Below are 23,676 nucleotides of genomic sequence, written 5' to 3' on the forward strand. Positions count from 1 at the left end.
TTTTAAGTTCTTTTTAAATAAGAATTTTATTTAAATCTTTGTTGGACACTGTAGTTACTTTCAGACATAGTGATAATTTGCTTTATATCTGTTGATGTGTTTTGGACTATTTAACTTTTACCAGATCAAATAAACCCTCATAGGTACATTGTGGACAGATTGACAAGTTAGGAGATAAAAACACGCAGAAACTAGTGAGAACATTCTTTTGTGTATTGAGACAAGTTTCTAATTGTTAGAAAAGGTGCTTAAAGAGAAGGGAATCCATATAAATTAGCCAAAATCTCTGGGAAGGCTTCAAATTAAGAAGACTCATAAATATTTTGTTGAGTATTGTTGCTACAAAACATAAATGTTTTGTAGCTTTTAATGTGTAATTATCCAAATATCATTTAAGAATCAAAGTCATAAATTACATGTGTTTTAAACTGTGAAATTTTATTAGATTGGGATTTTAATAGGGCTTTTTTTTAATAAATATTGTTAAAAATTAAATAAAATTTAATAGTGGCCGTGTAAATCCATAATGACTAAGGTTGTCTTATACCAAATTTAATTAATTAAAACTAACTGCTTGCCCTTAAAAATTATCTCTGCATATTAAAGCAAGTTATTGCCTTTCATTAACCCTTACCGTAGTCATAAGATAAAACACAAAATGTAAATTTCATGTAAAACTTATTCTTCGCATCTAGTGAGACTTAAAATAATGTAAAACAACTTATCACCTCTGGTGCTTTAGTGGCTTATTAGAACCTTAAAGTATATTAACTGAGTCACAATCCCTGGAACTCTACACAACGCTACGACATTAACGGCATCAGACAGAGCCCAGCTAATTTTCAGAACTTGCCCCAACCGTGCCTACATCAGACCTTTCAGGTTTGTTCTGATCAGTAGGTATTTCTCCAGGTAAGCAGCAGCCAGTCTTTTGTTTTGAATCATGCTAATTATGATTTTACTTCTCATTTTAACCTATGCCACTTGACATGAAATCTGCTTACTATTTACTAAAGTTCTAGACTGAGCAAGAGTATGACAAAATGAGATGTAAAATAAAATCAACATAAAACTGTTAGTAAAACGTAAATAAAATGTCATTTACCTCCTTTGAAGCATACAAGTAAAAACAGTACAGATCATGAAGCTCTGGGAAAAGCTATTCAAGCTCTAAAAGATATTATGATGCAAGTTCTTTTTTTTTTTATTACATCTTATAATTATCTTAAAAATAAGTTAATTTCCACTTAGAAGCTAAGGAGAAGCTCAGCCAATCTCCGTCTGAGTTTAAGCTCTGATTATACATATAATGTACTAAATGTCACTTACCTCCTTTCAAATATGTTCAGTTCTTATAAGTGTAAAATATATAATGCTGCTTGATCAATTTCATATATTTTATTCTCGAACTTCATAATTATGTTAATTAAGTCATGTTTAATAATAATAATAATTCATCCTACTTACGGATCCATTTTATTTTTAGGATGGTATTACAAAAGTGAAGTTCAGGGATATACAATATTTTTAATTGAATTTATTCAGTTCCTATTCGTTCATATGTCCTTAATTTTTTTCATTAATGGTCCTTAAAAGTACTTAATTTCCATGTGCAGAAATGTGTACGAATCCTGGAAAACATCCGAGATTCCATGTCTTGTGCCATGTTATGAAATCTCTGGCACCTTGAGAAAAGTTGGGACTTATTTTTATGATCTTTATATGTCAATTTGTAATCACGATGCATACATTTTTCCATTCCAATACCTCTGCAGGTGGCTGTTTATGGTTTTCCTGCGACAGCCCCTAACATCTCCTCTTGTTATGCTATGGGATTCTGAGTCATCTAGGTGTACTCTACCCCTCTTAGTTTGTTCTTGTAGTTTTGAATCACTCTATATATGCTAGTGGGATGCATGCATTTCATAAAATTAAGAATTCTTTCCAAGTTGGAAAGCCATTGTAGTTATGTTATGTAAGGTATAATAAAATAATGTGGACATATTATAACATCTGACTGTTTAGCTGTTGTATTGTTTCAATACATGTTTTCTTATTCTTTTTAGCCAAACTTGTTATCATCTCATCGTAAATTAGTTGCCAAAACTGATATGCAAGAAATAACTGACTTGTTGCTTAAGAAAGGTGGGCCAATAACAATGTTCCTTTTCACAGATGTTTTAGAGGTATGCTTGCTTTAATACACATTTTAATTTATTTTTTGTTGGAGCTAAAATTTAGTTAAAATACGAGGGTAATGAGTGCTTGCGTAATGGTTATTGTCGTTATCAAATTTGTGTTACATCTGTTGAAATTTAAAATGGCGAGTGGAAAGAATTCAGAAATTCTATTTAATAGTAGTGCTGTCTGTGTATCAGTTTGATTTTTGTTTCTGGTTTACATTTATTTTATAAGGGGAAAAAATGCTGAACTAAATTAAGATTAAATGAAATTGTGAAAACAAAATATTATCAGCAAGGGTAAAAAAATACCTGACTTGTAATTTTATTGATTTTTATCAGCAAACATTTATATATTATTAGCACCATGGGGTATTGTTAGTCTTGATCTTCCCTTTACCTGTATCACTTTTGTGTTCATATCACATTTCAAGTGAAAGGATATTACCACCAAGTGTTATTGACTTAAGTTATTTTTAAAGAAATAATATAGCGAATATAAAAACATTTAACAGCTATTAGGGATTTTAAAAATGTTGTTTTTAAATATTTTGCTATTGAATTTTATGTGGTGCAAATGGCAAGAAAGTGAGGTTTAATAAATAAAGTTAAAAAAACCAAAAGTTGTGTAGATCATCATACTATGAAAACTAAACATTGATCTGATACATTGAGAAAAGACTGGAAAAAAATTAATGGTATCACTTAACGCTATACTGGAAATTTTAAACATATGCTGCTTTTAAAAAAGTTCTTATTTTGCTGTTGAATTTTATATGGCACAAGTGCAAAGAAAACGATGTTTCATAATAAAATTAAAAAGACAAAGTTGTGTTATCAGGAATGAGTTCAAGAGTCTAAAAAAAACCTCAATAAAACATTCTGGTGTGAGGGGGGGGGGAATTCTTTCTTTTTTTTATATCTTTTGTATATGATATCCACTCGTGTAATATTCGCACCCCAACTTTGTAGATAAAATTTATGTCAAAAAAAAGTGACCCGCACAATGTCTGCACTCCAAAAACTAAAAATTTTCTTACTTTAAAATATACTTTTTAACTTCGCCTTTTTCTTTAGTCAATAAACATCTTTAAAGAAAGAATATGCATTTGTTTTGTCTGTGGTTGGCACCAGGATGGAAAGCAGAGACTTTCCTTGCATTCTGGTGCAGTTGTTATTCAGTCATAATATCGGCGGCAGCAATCCACTTGGCAGACGTGATAATAAATGAAGGCAGCCCAAAAAGGTTTTCACCACACTGGCTTCCAGGAAATACTGTTTTGTACTTCAAATCCTTCCTTCTTGGAGTATTCACATATTTCAAGCTTTCTCTTTTCATTCATAGTATCATTTAGAATTTGTGGTAGTTAGCAAGTAGTGTGCTTGAAATGGGAAAATACAGCAGTTTTTAAACTGAAAGTCGTAGAACTTTTTCAAGAAAATGGAAAAAGCGCAGTAGCAAGTGTACATAAAGTGGACAAAAAGTGTTTGCGCAATTGGAGTAAACAGCGTGATCAACTGGCGGCAATGAACAAAATAAGATTTGTATTTTGAAATCTAAGTTTCCGAACTTCAGAAAAAAGTAGTTGCATATGTTTGAGATATGTGTGCACAAGAGTACGCAGTAACATGGGAAATGTGCCAAATAAGAGCGCTTGCTGCCGCATGAGAAGAAATTCCTACATTGCAATTTAAGACGAAGGAAGACTGGTTGCGGGAATGATGAAACGAAATGGATTATCATACAGTGAATCAGAACAGATTTTTTTAAAAATAATGTGTACAAGATATTAAAAGAACCAACGTTTATTTAATTTATGTAAAAGTAAATATTAAAATTGCAAGTGTTGGCTAATTTGTGCCTCTGTGCTCCTGTGTGAACTAATATGTGTCGAGTGTTGATAACATAAATGAGATAATTTATGTTATGTATGTTTATGGGAGAATGCGTGTTTGTAAATTTCATTTGATACTTTTATTATTTATGCCATTTTCTTCCACTTAAAACTTAACTTGGCTGTTTGAAATGAAATTTACGCCCAAAATTACTCGCAAGAAAAAGCACAACATTTGAATGACTTGTGTAATGTCTGCACCTTCATTTTAGTAAAAAAGTGCAGATATTAGCTAGCGTATACGGTACAACTATCTGTTATGATCTACTCAAACTAATTTTTATTTTGCATTATGTAATATGTGCTAAGTAATTTGATATTTTTCTGTTATGCACTTACCATACACCAGTGCATTTTTTTGCGATATGTAAACTGTTCTTATAACTAAAAATTGTTTAAAAAAACACCGTACTAAATGTGTGGCAAGTGCATTATGGAAAAGTACTAGTTATTCAAATACATATCTTTTCAGAGAATGTAATTAAGTAATGAAGCATAATTTCCGATATTTCAGATTTGTAAGAAAAGAAATAAAGCAGCTTCATCCTTAAAGAGTCCAGGTGTTGTAAGCATATCGGGAACAATGAAACCACAATCTAAAGGCTATAAGCATTTAGATTTATTACCTTTATCTCACATTAAGAGAGTTGTAGATATTACCGAAACTGAAGGTATGTCTCATTTTTGTGTGTAACAATTAATTTTTTAGACTAATTTGTTAAATTGTATAAGGTATATAGAGATATAATCTGTGTTCAGTTATGCTGCTGAAGATCTTTAAATCTGCAGATTTGTTTCCTAAAGTATAGGGTATTTCAAAAAGAATCATTCAATTTGAAATGCATATACTAGCAAAAATAGTGAACATAGGAACTTAAGATTAATTTTATATTACATGGCTCATCATAATCTTTTTTATAAACCAAATTAAAGTGCACAGTATATCCACCTTTGGATGCATGTCATGTCTATGTAGTAGTCAAATTCATCTCAAACTTTTGAAAGCATATCTGTACCAACTGCTTCCCCGTCTGTTGTAATGTGTATATTCAGTTTGGCTAACATAGCTGGAAATGGCTGGATACAAATGGAGTCTTTTTATAAACCCTTGCAAGAAGATCTACACTGAGAGGCTTGGCAATCTTGGATACCAGTGATGTTTAACTAACCACCAGGTTCCGAAAAGCTGATCCATCACCAAGGATTGCAGTTGTTCAAAAAGTCTCAAAAATCCAAGATCCAGCGTGGTGAAGAATGGAAAATGAAATTAGCTGAATCTTTCCAGCCAGTTTTCCAGCATACTGAGATATGTTTCCTGTAACAATGGCTGCTAGGAAATAAAAGGGACCATATACACCTTTTTTTGTGGGGTGGGTGGGAATCATCAAATTTTGGTGAGTCTCTTTCATACCATACAGTTTGATATATCTGCTTCATTCCTCATGTTAAAATTGTGGCAGTTGACCTTGCCATTTAGATGAAAAGTAGCCTCGTCACTAAACACTAAGTGTGTTAAAAATTTTAATCTTGTGATACATTCTGAAGGATGTATTCGTAAAACTTCACACATTATTCTTTATCATCTGTATGAAGAGCTTTCAGCAAATGAATCATGTTTTGTTTGAAAAACAATATACAACTGTTACGGAAATGTTAACTTCCCTATTGACATGATGAGTGGGTTTATGTGGACTACCTCTGAAATTCTGTTGGATGCATTCCACATTTGGCCAGATGATTTTCTTTTACACAGACAGCCTGGGTCTTGGAATTGTTTATACCACTTCCTAATGCTGCAAGCATTAGGCTGCTGAATACTAGCCAAGGTCGACAAAAATTAAACCTGTGTTATAATAAAGATGCATTTCCTGATGAAAACATTTGAGTGTTTACAAATTTCCTCTTTTGAGCTGCTTATCATTTATTAAAATAAAGGATGATTCAAAGTTCTTGGGCAAAACAGAACACATCTAAACAAGCAATTTACTTTATGTAATGTGTGGGCATAACTCAAGTGATGAAGCAGTAGATTGTGCTTGCCACAAAAGGCATGCTTAAGTGCTGGTTTTTGTACTCGTTATTTTATCTGGGGTTTCCTGAGGAATTGGTCGTTTTACGTATTCAGAGCGGGCAGATGTGGAGCTACTGATAGGAATGGAAAGAAAGATCAGTAACTGTACTGAAATTCTTTCATACAGGAATTGGGCCAGATTGTAAAACCTTTGAGGGATTGCAAGTAACTATGCAAAAATAAACTTATTTATCAACATCTTGCAGGATACAAGATATCCAAAGACTATAAGGATATCATGTTTCCTTGCAGTACGAAGAAATTTTGCTTAGAGATCACCTTTATGTAGCACCCAAGAAATTTTCCATTTCATTAGATGTGCCCAAAAACAGTGTGGTGGCTCCCCTACCATGCGCAGAGTGCAAGCCTTCAGATCTGCAGATTACCAGCTTCTCATAAATTCTTTCAGTTCTTTAAGTGGCTTCTTAATGGGGTGCACTACAAACTGATTTTTTTAAAAATTTATTAAGAAATACACATGAGGACATTTTTAATTATAATTTTCATGTGTAAAGAATTAGTAATCCATATTACCACATCTAATTTCGCACCAGCAGTATTTCTCAAATGTTTGGGCTGTAATAAGCCATTATCATTTATTTGATTTGCCCATAATTTTGGCTAGCCTGGCTAATTAGAAGAACACATCTAATATTTTTACAGTCTCAACAGAATTACTTAATGTACTGACAAGAATTAAATTATGTGGTTTCAACACGATGCAGCACAATCCCATTTTAATGTGCATGTACGGAATGCCTTGGATGCAACATTCCAAGGACAACAGATTAATCAAGGTTTTGCCATCACTTGGCTGGAATCATTGCCTGATTTGTTATATCCTTATTAGGCTACATCTACTTTTAAGCCCTATTGGCTTCTGACTACTTTATTGCTAGGATTTGTATTGTTGCTGTTGTTGATATTCATGTTTGCAGTTGCTTTTTCAGCAGCTTCTATAATTTGCTCAATAAAATTTATTTTGTAACTTGTCTCTTTCTGTACATCTTTTTCTCACTTTTATATCTACTCATGCTTATTGCTTCATCACTTACACATGTATATGCATTGCATGATGAAAAATGCATTATTAATGTTATTTTATCAGTTTTTAAAGTTTTGTCCAAGTATTTTAAATCTCTGCATATAAGGCAGTTAAGGGATGAAACAATTGAAGAGTTCTAGCTAAAGTTTAAAATATGTTTATGTTGATTTCTGGCAGCATCCATATAATGTCAAAAATCATTCTGTCAAGCAGTATTATAACAAATGAATATTATTAATTGCATTAAGCTCTGTAATTAGCAGACGATGGTTTTATCACTTTTGCAAATAAAAAATGTTTTTTTAGAAGTTGCTTGTTTTGTCAAACTCGGGTCATCACATACATATTATTTGTTGGGATTTTTCAAACACGATAAATATTTTAATTTAGAAATGTGTGTAATTATCTCCTTCTTAATGTTATGCCAATATGAACCGGTTTTTCTTTAGAAAGAACTTTTACAAATTAATGTCTTCTATGCTTTGTCAGTTACAAATTAGTCAGCTGCACGTTAGTTAATTCATGTTGCGACCTTTTATCACTTTTTAAAATAAGTGTAGGTCTTAGCTGAAGGGGAGGATAAGTCAATTTATTTTGTTGCTGACCTGCAAATTTTTTGCCGTCTTCCAGAATAAAATTACTACCTTGCATTCATTACATAATCACTTATAAAAGTATATACTAAAAATTTGTCAGTTACTTTTGGAGGTTCATTATTTATAAGTTTCATTTAGCACAAATATCTTTTTATATAAATATAAGCAGAGTTGCCAACTCTCCCGATTTAGGGAGACTCCTGATTTTCGACCACTCTCCCGCCAACCTGATTTGCAATATATTTCTCCCAACTTTTTCTTATTCTTAAAATTTCTCACAATTTTTATGGAACTTGGCTTAATACTTTGTTATATGAACAAAAAAAAAGTGATTTTGGACGCCTGAAAAGCAATCAAATTTTCTCTAGATTATATCTAAAACAAAACCTTGCGAATTAAATAAATTCTTCTTTGTGAGTGAGAGCATATACATATTCAGAAACGTTGTTCTCCAGTTCTCCAATGGGCATCGTGCTCCACTGCGTGTCATCTGGCATAGATTAGCCAATGAGGACAAAGCAAGCTGTTATTTGGATGTTCTTTAGTTAATTCGGTCATTTTGTCCTGAGTTGTGTGAGAACACGTGCCTTCAGGAAATATTTTTAGAAATTATCTTTTTTTATGTCTGCGAGAAAGGTGAAATACTTGTGTACGTTTCAAAAATCGTACACAGTTGACTTTCATTCCATTATTTCCTCAAGGAAAAATAAATTTGCAATGTGTACCGCCCGTCGTTGCGATTTTTCGATTTCGCATGGATGTTCTCAAACATGTGCGTACACAAAAACACAAGGACAACATGAGTTGTTTTGAAAAAAATGAAAAATTAAATTTTTCTTTGGAAACAAAGGACCAAAAAGTTATTAATGCAGAATGTCTGTTCTCTGCCTTTTTAATGGAGCACAACCTGCCACTATGCCACAGCTGAAAGAGGGGCAGCTTCTTTACCAATAAATGTGGATGAACACATTCTTGATATTTATTATTATCTTGAAAGGAGTTCTAAAAGGAAGAAAAAATTGAAACAGTTCCAACAGCTGCATAACGGCAGTTTACAATTAGAAAACTTGGATGAAGTTATAAAATCAGCTAGGATTGACACCCAGTGGAGTTTAATTGGAAAACTGAAAGATGCTGATGGAATTTTAAAATATAGTGAACTGTCTAGAATTATGTTGGCCATCTTGACAGTTTCCCATAGTAATGCAGAGTGTGAGAGGATTTTCAGTGTTGCGAAACCGAGGACTAAATTTAGATCTAATATGATGACACATTAGAAATGCGATGTTCATGTGATTTCTAATGTGATGACACATTAGAAAAACTTGTATTAGCAAAAGCAGGCCTACGTGGCAATTGCTATGAACAAAATTAGGAAGTTTCTTTCTTGAAGAAAGCAAAATCTGCCACTGTTTATAAGATTTGTACGAAAACTGATTAAAGTGTTTTTTTTTTTGTTGTTGTTGTTGTTTTCTTAAACGATGCAAGTAATAAAAATGTTTTTTATGTGTAAGGTCTTTTTGTGTTGCTTGCATTTAAGAATTAGTTACTATTTAAAGTTAATTCATTATTAAAAACTATATTTTCGTCATTTAAAAAGTCTTTTTAACATTGTGAAAAATCTCCCAAATTTCTTAAAAAAATCTCCTTATTTTTTAGTGACATAGGTTGGCAAGTATGTATAAGTCTTAATATTCTAAACGCAATATTTTTATAACAGTAGACTTATATAATAATATTGCATTTAGAATATTATTTTATATGTTAATGAATGAAGAAATGCCTTCTAAATTAATTAAATTTAAATTTCTTAATGGATTGAAATGTTTAAATGGCCTTTCAGATTGCAAAAATGTCTTCGCAATTGTTTCTTGGTCAAGTAAAGAACTGAAAGAACTCCTGTATGCATTTATTCTTCATGATGATATCTGTAAAAGCACATTCCTGCGTACTTTATGTCGTCAAGTTGCCAACAGCGTATGCAAAGCTGATGCAGTGAGTTCATTTTCCCTAACTCTTTCCGATTTCCTATTTTGGAAAAATTTAAGTTTTGCTTTTAGTTAAAATTTTAAAATCTTACTGCTTTACTAAAATGTAGTGGTGTATATATAATGTTTATATAAGTTATATGTGAAGCAAGTAATATGTAATTTTAATATTCATTTAATTATATTCCAATTGTCATGTTTTTATTTGTAGCATTTTTCATTTGAATTTAAAATTGTATTTAAAAATCTAGGAAAACTTGCTGACTAGTCTGGATCCACACCTTTTAGCTCTGCAGTCATCGGATAATTCTGGGAATGTTCTCACTAAAGCCTTTAGGTAAATAAATCTTGATCTGAATGCAGTGAAATTCAGTGACCACTTTTTAAAATGTTGCAATTTGTGATACTGAATACAATCAATAGTCGTGTTTAAGGTATTACTAGGAGATGGTTGTCTTAGCCATGTGGTACTTTAGAAGATTACCTTGGGGGGATTTCATTCTACGTACATTTAATATATTTCATGTTGTTTTCAGTATTTATAAAGTTTAATTCTGTAATTTTTAATGTTATTGGTTATTCTGAAAGAATCTGCGAAATTTTGATCACGGTAGATCTTTTTATTGGATCAAAAATTTTCAACAAAAATACTTCATATTCTTTATTATAAGATGGATGAAAGGCACAAATATGAAAGATGAATTCATTGTTTATAATGTTCTGCAGAGTATATATGCAGTATATGCTTTATATATTTTTATTTATGTACTTCACATTCTTAAGTTGTTTTGTGCATTACTATTATTATTTTTTTTTCAGTATTTTCCTATTAGTGACTTATGACATTATAAAACTGACAATAAACATTTAAGATTCATTTTAGTGTGAGAAATTTCAAAGCCGGGATCTACACATAGTCCTGTATCTTCCAAAAAGATCCTTGCATTCATAATAGCTCATTTGTCTTTTTGGAAGATTTTTGTGGGAGCAAAGCATTGTCATTACAGATGTAACCAGTAGTTGCAGATATAACTTTAATTCACATAATCTGTTAAACATTTTTGATGCTTTGACATAGTAACGCTCAAAAACATACTACTTTCGGTACACATTTTATGTACCGAAAGTATACTTCTTGATTAAACTGCACTACAAACCCAAATGCGTAGGCGGAAAAAATTTGCATAATATTTGTCACTAAATAGCACATGTGCTAAACACCCAGCGCTCAAGGGGGTGGAATAAATTTATACCATTCATTAATACCACATGTGTATAAACAATAAAAAGCTAGCACAATAAGAACAATAAAAAAAAACCTGTGAGTCGAGAACATGCCTTTTGCTTCATGTTAAATTATCAAAATCCAACTGCGTCATCTTTGTCTCATTTTGAGTAAAAAATACGTATAGAAATGTATCTCAAACCATGTGTTCTCCATTTTTCATGCATCTCAAATCCTGCGCACATATAGCACCATCTTATGCCAAAAATATTAGTTTCTGAAAAATTGCAAAATTGCCATGAATACATGACAAGCAGAAGTGAACAAAGAAGTGAGAAAATGTGGTCGCACTGGTGGGCCAACTGGGAAGTGAGTGTGCTTCATTCTGGCCTGCCTCTGAGACCGCATGAAAGGGTTAGACTTAAGATCTAGTCTGAAGGTAAATAATATGGGACAAATTAAACTGTGAATATTTTTTATAACCTTCTTTTTTTGGGGGGGGGATCTCACGAGGTATATCTTTTTGTCTAAAAGATATGAAAAATAAATTTCTAATTGGAACACTGGGGGGGGGGACATTGCATGCATGCAGACACTCCTTACCTTATAAATGAGTTAGATTCAAATGAACATTCATTTTGTGAATTTGTTAATAAAATGTTACTAGCTATGCATGCTACACACATCTGTTAAAGGTGTTCATGAGATAAAAGCTATAAATGTTATTAAATAAATAATTAAAAATGCTGAAAAATTGCATTTTAAATACAGTATATTATGAATAAGTTTTATACAAATAATTATTTTACTATGAACTAAATAACTTAGATTGTCATATTTGAAACGTGTGGATGGGATGCGGGAGAGATTAAGAGATCTTTACATGGGTGAGGGTGAGTCAATGTCTAACTCACCCTCTAAAAACTCATTGGTAAATAAAGGGGATATGTGAGATTAGGAGGCTGCATAAGAGGTGGAAAAATTGGCATGTTAGATGGGCCAACAGCATAGATTTCTGAGCGAGTTTTCTTTTTCTTGTCTTTTAAAACAACACTGTTTCAATAAAATACATTAAAAAAGTACTGCATTATGTTTGGTATTTTGTACTAGCTTTTGAAATGTGTTGACCAAAACTTTCTTTTTATAGCAAAACTCGAGATAAGCTTGGTAGAGCTTTATCCATGAGACGAACTCCTACAAAACGAGGTCTTAGCAGAGCTGTGTCTACTATCATAAGCCCCTTAAGAAACTTTGGAACTCCATCCAACAATATGCAGAATTTCAGATTGTCATCTGTTACAAACTTAACTGTAAGTTTATTGTGTATTTTCTAAAAATGTCAGAAGTTTAAATACTAGTTGCATTATTCAAGCGTTTGTGCATTGCATCCAAAATATGAGTTTATTCTACTCTTTACATACTTGTTTTGATAATATAATTAAAGAATATAGATTTTAGTTCCGTTTTGTATTTAAAGCATTATACTTTCTTTTTCATTTAATAAATCTTTTGCATGCCAAAATGGTTTTTGCCATTTTTTTAATTGAACATCTGTTAATTTTGAACTTTATTATTTCTAGATATTATAAAATTAGCTTAGATTTAACTTTCTAATATTCTCTTGAACAAAATTTAATGGAAAATATCTTTGTAATTTACTTTATACATTACAAGATTTAGAGAGTGCCTTCTGTTGTTGCTTATTAGTCTGAATATTTATTTAAAAAAAAAAAAAAGGTTTCATGTTTGAGCCTCACATGCTTTGTTTTTAAATTTTCACTTTTTAAAATAGTCTTTAGAACTCATATTCAAGGTTTGCTTTCATTATATACATTATAAAGGATTGGATTTCGGGAGTATTTAAAATTTTTTACGATTATGTAAAAATTAATTAAAAATATGTGCCATCATAAATAAAAATGTATTTTCATTTAGATTAAATAGAAACATTATTTTTAATGAACTATTTGCATATATTAGAATAGTAGAAAAAGGATTCACTTTAGATTTAACTTTGTTATTCTGTCTGGAATAGTCTTTATCACCCATTTTCTGTAGAACCTTTATTAAATTCGTTCCACATTTATTACTACTTGAAGTCTGCCTTGGACAGATTAATGTTGTTGAAATTTATTTCCAAATTGTATTTCTTGAGATTATTTTAAATTTAAAATCTTGAAGGTTTTGATGTACGAAACTTTATAAATGAAATTGCAGTTATGAGACTTGTGGGGGGAAATGCATGATTTGAAGCATTCTTTCTGCTTTTCATTTTATTAAATATCTTTTATTGGTTATATAAATACAGTATTTCTGAAAATCTCCAATCAATAAAACCAACTCCATCAGTGAATAAGCATTTGATGTTAATTTTCATCCTTTTTTTTTTTTTTTTTTTTTTTCGTATAGTAAAAATAAGGAAATCCAGAATGTTCGTGACTTCAGTTATGCTGGATTTTTAAAAATGGCATGTTATTAGACTAATTACTTAATGCTGAAAAATTGTTTTTGGGGGGTTTTCAAATGTTTTAAGGAATGAAAAAATTGCATATATAATAATTTCACAAACATATTTAATGAATAAAATTAGTAGTAAATAAATATCTATAACGTATATAAATATTTTGCTTTGAAGTCATCATTAGTGCCAGCGCATAAAGTTTTTAAAGTAAAATTCAAATTTCTACTTGGTTTGTATATTTCACTTTTTTACTATGAAAATTAATCCATAGAATATGATTTATTCCTCCAGTATTAGTCCCCCTCCCAAATTTTTTAAACTTTACCAATCAAGTGATCTTGGTTGAATCTTCCTCTTTGTCACTGTTTCTTTTGCTATCTGTGGGTTCAGTGCTCTTTGAAATATGTCGTCACTTAAGGTGGGTTATGTAAACTGGTGCTTTTTTTAAAAACTTATTTATAAAAAATGAAAAGGTTTATAAATTTGTCTAAAGAACATGGTTGCATTGATAATAAATGCTATAAGAAAAATTTGTTTTTATCGCAAAAATTCAAAATAGTTGCACTACTGATGCTTAAAGTTAACTCTTTGAAATACATTGTCACCACTTAACTCTTAAACAGTTGGTTTCTTTTTATCACTTTCAATTCATTCAATAATTTTGTTTTCTGAAAACATGGATCAAGAATTTTTTGAAGGAAGACTTTTGACTGCTTCAGCACTATCCTATGACAGGAATGTTGGTAAAAAGGAGTGTCAGAATACCAGGATTGCAGAAATATTGGATGTTGGATTGCTATAATTTTTATCTGGTTATTTTAGCAACAGCTCATGCTTAAAAAGGCTTTGCTACCTTTATGTTTCAGAATAATGTGTGCATATTCTTCATTCTACTTTCCAATTGATATGGTGCCTCCACCCCCTTTTTAAAGTCAAAATGTTCAAATCTAAATTTATCCATCCAGAGGCTTTTTGTCTATCTATCCATTTTGCTCTTCCAGCAAAATATACAAGCTTCAATAAGTCTAACTTATATAATAATTTCTTGACAGCATCTTTTCCAAATAAGTCATTTTCATAATCTTGTGGATTTAATTTCTCCCTCCCATAGAAGAGATTGTTAAATAACTGTATTAGTTAACTAACCTGCTGCGTGGTAAGATATTTTTGGAATTATCAATAAAGAGTTGTATTTTAACATCTGTTAACTAGATTGTCTGATAAAAAATTTCATAAGATAAAATTAATCATGCCACTCAGTGAGTTAACTTTAGAACTGTCATCCTCAGTGAGTTAGTTCTATTGATTATGCTATTATCTTTTTTCTTCCATGAAAGTTATTGGTTTCTCTTTGTCAAAGGAATATGTTACAACATTTGATAAGCATTTCATGTAGACTGTGATCTTTTGCATTGTTTTGTAAAAGAAGTAGATGGAAGTAGATAAAATGAATCTGAAGTAGATAAAATTATGTATTGTCAAACCTTTATACACCGTCATGTAAAATTTAAATTTATACTTATTTTCTTGTTTTATGAGAAATTTCTATTGGTTACACTTTATACAAGGTACGGATGTTCCTGGACTGAGTCTATAACGTAAAAAATTATATTATGAATTAAATTGCAGAAACACATCCTACTTCGATGTAAGACCCTTGTGAAACAACGCATTTTTGTCAGCGCCTGCAAAGTTTATCAAAACATGTCTGGAAATCCATTTTTGGCTATATCCTTTAATTCAGCCTGTGATGCACATTTAATTTCATCTGAAGATTGAAATCCACGACCCTTCAAGCGTTTTGCCAGTTCAGGAAATAAGAAGAAATTGCTGGGTGCAAGATAAGGTGAGTAAGGAGGATAAGGCAAAACAGTTGTTTTTGTTTTTCTAAAAAAGTCATTGACGAATAGGGATCGGTGAGCAAGAGCATTTTCATGCAACAGCACCCATGACTGCTCAGCCCACATTTTTGGTCTCTTTTTCTGGATCTACTCCGGCAAATGTCGCAGGGATGTAGAATTCTTTGTTCACAGTACTTCCTTCAGGTATAAATTCCTGATGCACAATGCCCAGGATTATCGAAAAATACCTCTGTCATGACTTTCCTTTAGAGCGATCTTGGCAGAATTTCTGCTTCCGTGGAGATTGTGGTGATTTCCACGTTGTTGATACTCTCTTGGTTTGCGAGTCAACTCCCCCCCCCAAATAATAATAATAATAATAACAAAAAAAAAAAAAAAAAAAAAAAAAAAAAAAAAACTCTTCTCTAGTAACAATTCTGCCAAGTAGGGAAGGATCTTTGTCAACACCCGAGATTAAGTCTCCAGCCATTTCCATTCGAATTTCCTTTTGGCCTACGTTTAGCATGCGGGGAAACAATGTGTAGGCATATCCTATGCATGTTAAGATCCTTAGTCAGTATCCGCTGACATGTGGCCTCTGATATACCAACTAATTGTTCTATTTGGCAAATTGTTTGCACGTACTGCCGCAGACACTTTTTTATATTTTCATTGGTGCATGAAGTCACAGGACGGCCACAGCGTTCGGCGTCTTCGGCACTTTCCCTACTTTCTCTGAAATGATGATACCATTCAAAAGCTTGCATTCTAGATAACGTTTCACATCCGAACACATGCTTCAACATTTTAAACTCTCCGTAGCGCTCTTTCCCAAGTGAACACAAAATTTTTTATTGATTCTCTGCTCAATTGACGTCATTTTTTTTGTATCGGCACCTAAATGCACCTGCTTACAAAAAACGCTTTTGTCATGAGCTTTCGACCACGTGATTTGAGACAAACTACTGTTAGAAAAGAGGGAGAGCATAGTTACACAGAAACGTTCTCGTAGTCGCACTGCTGCAAAAAACTTTTACGTTATAGACTTTTACGTTGTCGGGAACTTTTGAATCCTACAACGTAATTTAAATGTATTGACAGCTGAATGTTAAACATTCAAAGGGACATTTATTTCAAAGAATTCTAATATGTTCAATTAATCACTAATAACTAACTTACTTTTAACCACTAACTTTTAATTCAAACTAAAAATGCACAAATTATGAAAACTCTCCAAATAGGAATAATAATAACTTCATATATATATATAGCATATTCTGTTTTATTTATTAAATTTTTCTTCAATATATGCAGAAAAAACTTGTATATTTGTAAGTAATTATAAACTTCTTTATTACTACAACTTTCAGCTACATTTTGAAAAAATATGTAGGTTTGAGAAAAAATTAACTAAAAACCATAATAACAAATTTTAGATGCTCATTGGTCAGTCTGTTTATTTTTCTCTTTGTTCTTATTTATTTTTAATTAATTAAAAGGGGCGGATGCTCAAATACTCCCAAACAAAGTGATTATTCCTATCAGAAATCTAGGGTGTTGCTCACTTGTGTTTTTATTAGTGATGAAAATAATATAAAATTGGACTCCATACCATTAAAATCTTAAAATTTTTTTTTTCAACTTCTTGTCATACTCATTAATTTATAGAAATTTTTGTGGTCCGTGGAAAATTGGTTTGGGCGGGGGTGGGTGTCTTATGCAGTCTGTGAGCTGCCAGTTTGAGACCACTTCTCCGAGCCATATAAAATTATTTAGTGAAGAGAAAAGCAACTAAGGTACTTTAAATTCTGCACAGTCCATTGCTTAATGCATACCACTATTACACCAAGCACCTGTACAATTTTTCAGATTTTTGCTGGAATAGCTGCATTTAATTTTTATTATTTTATAACTGTGTACCATTTCTGGGAGCTCTCTAATAAGAAATCTAACCCTTTTTTCAGTCAGATAATGCAGGGCTTAGATATATAATTTTTTAGAAGTAACTCATGTCGCCAAAACTCACAAAATTTAAATGTATTGACAGCTGAATGTTAAACATTCAAAGGGACATTTATTATTAAAATTAATGTAGTAGAATCTCACAATGTCAAGTAAAGTTTTCCAGATGTCTAGATAAATACAGATCTTGGCTATAAATTTTAGTATTCATCTGCTCTGGATTCTCTAAAACTGCCAGTTCGCTGTAATTCCTGAAAGAACTGGATTCGGTGTCTTATTTTAAACTGCATGCACATTTTAAATTGAGAACTTAATTTTCTGTTTTAGGGATGTGAAATTCATTCAGTTCACATAAATGAGATCAGAAATTTTCTCTTGACTCTTGATCTGATATTATTTCATGGCAGTTTTAATACAAAATAATGCTTCTTTTCTAACTAACTTGGAATTTTCTTTGACAGCTAATACCTTTCCTCTTAACTGATGCATTGCTTCCATATAATCTACGACACAGGACTGATAGCCCAGATTCTGCCTATGCATCTTCAGGAAGAAGGTCAGTTATTTGGGCTTTCGTGGCGTTCTGTCTGTATGTTCTCTCCACCTCCCCATATTTTTTTATTTTTACACTCTCCTAACTTAAATCCTTGTGGCTGTTCTGGCTGTTTGTTTTGTGCATTTGATGTTTGTATTTCCTAAACCACTTTCAATATATGTTTATAAACAGAGAAAGAGTTAATGCTCTGTAATTTCACAACTGAAATGCTTAGAAACTTGACTTCAGGAGATTTTTGCAAAGACAAGCAGTATGAGATTGTATGTAATTTAAAAAATCTAATTTTAACGTACATCATTTAAAATAAAAATTGGGTTGGGCTTAAATTTTTCCTTCCTTTCTTACCTTAATGAATTCCTTTCATATGAACTTTGCAGTTTAGGTAAAAATGAAAAAAATTCAAGAAATGGTCTCTAAATAAGCTTAGAGTAGCAATTCAAAATGATGGTAAATGTAGGGCTGTCTTAAGCAATGAGAAATAAATATATATTAAATATATTTTTATATTTTGAAATAATTGATGAATTTATTTGCATATTTTAACCCTCATTTAATTTTCCACATAGCATTTTAAGCATAAGGTTCTGAATTTTTTTCAAGTATTCGCGTAATTTTCAGCTTTTAGATGTTCAGAAACCAACAAACCCTAAATCTTAAATCAATTCGTCCACATAGTGGTTGTTTTCGTCTAATTGATTTCCTCGTGAATTTTTAGATACATGAGTTCTGATTGATAATGCAATAATACTGAAGATCTTCAAGAAAATGAGGATATTTAACGTTTTAATGATTCTGAGTCCACCATTGGCTTAGTCGCTGAACAGTGGTAGTTAGACTTGGATCTGAATCCCACAACCGGGCTGGCTGTATGGTTGGTTTACATGGTTTTTCCCTAGTGTAACATGGATACAAGACAACAAAGGTATTCCTTCCCATAAGCAGATAGCGATCAAGTTGTTTTACCTTAATCAGTTAATCTAATCTTTAATGGTTCTGAAGACCAGTGTACATGGGGACATAAATGGGGATGAAGATGATGTGCAAGCTCTAAAAGATGACATAGACAGCAGTTCCAGCAGCATTAAATGATTTGAGGCCTAGGGAGTAATAGATAACAATAAGAACAGGCAAGAGTCAGAATACAGAGAAGTAGAAATGAAGATGTTTTAGGTACTGCTAGTTTATTTCATAACTATTTTTCATTTGCTATGTTCTTACCATAACGCTTCTTTTAGGAATGAAATAATTAGTATTATTTTTTCTTCTCAATTTTTGGACAGTAAAATTAATAAAAAAAAGGGGTGAAGAGTGAATATAGCAGGGATGGGCAAACATTTTCGGTCGTGGGCCAAAAATGGAAAACAAAACGTTTGACGGGCCAAGATATTTTTCTAAAATTTTAAGAACAATATACAAGTATTACAATTTAATTATGTTAATGAGATAACTGAAATTGCGATTTCATTTTTAAAAGTTACTTATATTGAGGTTCGAGGCGTGATGTACTGATTCTAAGGAACGAAGCTAAATGCACATGTGTCAATCTATTCTGAAATACTTCTTTCTAAGGTTTATGGTTGAAAACACTTGTTCACATATCTAAGATGAAGCAAACATAGCACTGATTTTCTGGGCGTGAAATATTAAATTCAGGAAACTTTCGATAATGATTTGTAAAACTCTAACTTTGGCATATTTAGAAACAGCTACTTGAGATGATTGTCAGATTGCAACTCGATTCAAACTGCAAATCTGATCTCACTGCTTCCCAGTTTATGTTGAAAGGCATGGTAAAAAATCCAATTCTGTTTGAATGGCATTGAAATCTTGACATCTGCATTCAAACTCAAAATGCAGTTTTTTCAAGCCATCTTCATAATTCTTAAGCTTCTCTTCAATTACTGAGGGTATTAAATTTAACCTCAAATGAGACTAGCTAGCTGCCCAGCAAACATATTAAGATTAACTAAGTTAAGATTAAGTTCTTTCTAAGAGGTCTAATTCACCTATAATTGGATTCCTATATGTCTGGTCCCCGAGAAAGAGATAATGCTTGTTGACTTCAATCTATAGCTATAACTAACAAAGAACTTCCGCTGCTCACACTTTACGGATTAAAAGCTGTCTGTGCTTGCTATTTCTGTCATTTTATGTTTTGTAGAACAAAAATAGAGAGAGTAAAAAGATCATCAGTCCTTTGAAAAAAGGAAGAAATAAATAATATTTAAACAAAATAGAAAAGGAGATGGATATATAATACATATCTCTTTTAATTTGCCTCGGACGGAAAAATTAAAATTCTCTCTGTGGGCCGGATAGAACCTTCCGGCGGGCCGGAGTTGGCCCGCAGGCCATAGTTTACCCATCCCTGGGATATAGGATTAAATACAGCTTATAAGTATTTTTAGGAGTTTTTTTTTATACAGTCAAAAGTCTTTAATCCGGACTCGTCAGGACTTCGGTGATTCCGGATTATAGATCATCAGTGTAAATCTGGTAAGCTGGCATGCAGAAATTATTAAAGCAAAAATATGAAACCACAATTTATGAAATAAAGAACAATTATGATCTAAAGGGTATCAAAATTTACAAAAAAAGAGCTTAATATTTATTGGTTTACTTAACATTTCTTTAACGCGCATATGCGTAAAGCATACATTACGCATAGTCAAAATTAGAAAACTGCAACCTGAAAACTATTTGATGTGTATTCGTGATATTTAGAATGATGAGGAATTTGATTTAAATCATATCAAAGACGGGGTACATCGAGATGAAATTACTACATTTAGTAAGGAATTGTAAGCTGAATAAAATAAAAACATCTGCCTTGAAGATAAGGATAGTGCTGACAAATCAACTTCCAGTTCATTGCACTGCGACGCCCCCCCCCCCGGCAGAGCAGCGTGAAATTGATAAACATATTTCGGAATGGTTAGAGAATCAAAGGATAAGCCTTTATCCATTTTTTGCAGCAATTCTACTTTTTGTTTGATGGACATCGAAACATGCTTTTGCTTATAGATCCTTTGGTAGCTCTAGAATTGGAAATTCTTTTTGACATAATCGAAAGTTCAAGCTTACTTTTATAAAATTGCTCTAACAGTCTGCAAAAAATAATAAGCCGGAACCAATTAGAAGATTAAGGAACAACGCAATCTGCAACATTAACTGAAATAGATAATTTTAGCTTAGCTTATACTGTCCGTTATACATTAAACACGCATGCGTATGCGTAGATGCATATGCGCATGCATAAAGGTATTATGTGCATGTGACACATGTGCAGAAAGTTTGTAGCTTTGAGGTCCAGATTATAGATCATTCCGGATTATGGACGTCCGTATTAAAGACTTTTGACTGTATGACTTGTTTATTGTTTATGTAATTTGCTCTCTCTCTCTCTCTCTTTCTCTTTTTTTTTTTTTTTTTTTTTTTGTCATTGGTATTCAGTGGACTGTATTATGTAGACTTGCTGCTGTACACTATCAGTAGGACTTGGAAATCTCAAACTTGTAATCGTGACTAAACTTATTTATTTCCTTCTTATAGACTGCTGAGGAACAGCGACTCGCCATGCAAAAACTCTAATTTCGCCTTGTTTCATGAAACAAGTAATTTGTTTGTTTCAAGTAATTTGTTTGTTTGTTTCATGAAACAAGGTGGAAAATTTGTGTAGATGTTCTCAAAAGAAACATCTGTGTTATTGGAATTCCAGTACTGACTAAAGCTGCATTGTACTTACTAAAGCTCCAAGTGCATGCATAAAAATCTAGTTTACTTTTGTACCACTCCTCAGCTCAGTGATTAAAAATACAATTTGCTTAGCATCAAATGCTCTTTTAGCACTATAAATAGTTTAAAGAAAGATTATTCAGTAACTAGTCATAAAAAGTAAAATTGAATAGTTTTATATGTGCATAATTTACATTAATATGCATCATTTTATATGTAATTTTACCAATGTGAACCTTTATTAGTTTGAAAGTCTAGTACAGTACAAAGTTCGAAATCCGGACTCGTTGGGACTTTGGCGATTCCAAATTTGGAATTTTTCCAGTTCATCAGTTTAAATCTAGTTAGATGGCATGTGGAAATTAAAGAATTAAAAGTATGAAATCGTGATTTATGAAATAAGGAAGTATTTATGATCTAAAAGGTATCAAAATTTACAAAAAAAAAAAAAAAAAAAAAAAAAAAGCTTAATATTTGTTTACCTTATTAAACATTTCTTTCAATGCAAGTTGTTTAAATTGCTTCTTTTTTTTGCACTAAAACTTTCTCTTTAACTCTGTAGACAGACATAATCTCTTGTTTAGTTACTTTGATGAAGTCCTGCAACTGCTGCTTCGAGCATTTTGACTAACTTGTCAATCGAAATTTTTTCGTTTTCAGCAACTTCTCTGTCACTTTCTTCACTATCTGTAGTGATATTTTCTGGATCTAGAACCATACTACAGATTTCGCCATTCATTAACTGATTGATGATAGAGACGCATTGTCATCACAATGAAAAACGTCTTTTATATCATCTTCATTTATTGCCACTTCTCCACATTTCTTTACAAAATCCGTTAATTGGAAAATTTCACCTTTGTTTTGCAACATCTGAAAACCTTTAAAATTCGCGGCTATCATTATCAAATTTAGCTGTCGTTCACTATATATTTGGCTATGCATCATGAGCTTGGCGACTAATGGTAAGTTCCGTTGAATTTTATCTTGCTTCTATCCCGCAGTGAGAAAATTAAGCCTGAATTGTATTAGTTTAGTTATTTATTGTACGTAATGTTTCTGAACTATTTTCTAAAACCGATAGGACATTTCAGAAAAATTCTGATTTTGTGTCAGTATACTTATGATAGAGCAACGCTATATATGTATCCTAAGTCACACTTTCGACACAGGGAAAATTAAACAGGTTAAATTTCCTCAATTAGCCCAGTACAATGGGAGATATGGAAGTGTTTAGCCTAAAGGGCTATTAATTTCAAAACTGCATATTGCATTGATTCACTTTTCAAACTGTTGCCGCCAAATATTATCGCCATGTATTATATTTAAAGAAACTTAATGAAGAATCTCCATGAATGTTTCATGCATTGTGAGAAAACAGCGGTACATAGAGCTATCAAAGTTTGAATAATGTAGTCTTCCTACCGAACATGGGGACTCGGAAATGCAAATTCTGAATTTGTTTTCTTATCTATTTCAAATTTTGTAAAACTTGAACGATTTTTTTATTGGCAAACTCGACAATTTTAAATAGAGCAATGAAGCACTGTATGGGAAAAAATATTTTTATCTCCATCGTGCGAAACTGTGTATTGGAAATTCTAAAGATATGCTGTTTTTTTTTTTAAATATATTGTGATATTGCTGTTGAATTGAATTTTATGTGTTTTAAGTGCAAAGAACATGATATTTAATAAATATAGGTCACACACAATCTGTTAACAAAATCCCCTTTTGGGTATAATATAAAATCTGGAAGCTTTTCAGATTTATTTATTTTTATAAAAATTTCTGAATGATTGTGGTAAAATGTCACATTCAGATTCAAAGAATATTAAAAGAATAGAGTGAAGACTTTAACGCTCAATATTAAAATTAACACAAGATTTATTTACAGTCTTTCTTAGCATGCAAGACTTAAACAAGATGTAGCAAAAACAATGACCATATTTGAATTCAGAATACTTTTTAATTCCTTTAAGATTCATGTATATGAACATAAAATATGTGGGTTATAGATAGTCTTTGAATATGTATTTCTTCATGTCTCTTTAACCGCTTTAGAACATAATCTGAGTTAATTCGTTTTATGTACTATGTGCAGTTTCCTTTATCCTGAGA

The 23,676-nt window shown here is 31.7% G+C and overlaps 1 protein-coding gene across 2 annotated transcripts in view; it reads left to right on the plus strand.

Moving 5' to 3' along the window:
* LOC118180815 (protein ECT2-like) overlaps window positions 1-23,676 on the plus strand; it is a 115,072-nt gene that overhangs the window by 88,851 nt on the left and 2,545 nt on the right. Inside the window, exons 18-23 of one of the 2 annotated variants that reach the window (XM_035349872.2) lie at window positions 2,067-2,186; window positions 4,590-4,746; window positions 9,631-9,782; window positions 10,027-10,112; window positions 12,148-12,310; window positions 17,726-17,820. In XM_035349872.2, the coding sequence (XP_035205763.1) occupies window positions 2,067-2,186; window positions 4,590-4,746; window positions 9,631-9,782; window positions 10,027-10,112; window positions 12,148-12,310; window positions 17,726-17,820 (773 nt within the window). The remainder of the gene's footprint in view (window positions 1-2,066; window positions 2,187-4,589; window positions 4,747-9,630; window positions 9,783-10,026; window positions 10,113-12,147; window positions 12,311-17,725; window positions 17,821-23,676) is intronic. The other variant, XM_035349873.2, reaches the window with a different exon arrangement.

Source organism: Stegodyphus dumicola, chromosome 1, assembly GCF_044657685.1.
Source record: "Stegodyphus dumicola isolate Sdum_Otavi_A_Nest chromosome 1, ASM4465768v1".
NCBI lineage: Eukaryota > Metazoa > Arthropoda > Arachnida > Araneae > Eresidae > Stegodyphus > Stegodyphus dumicola.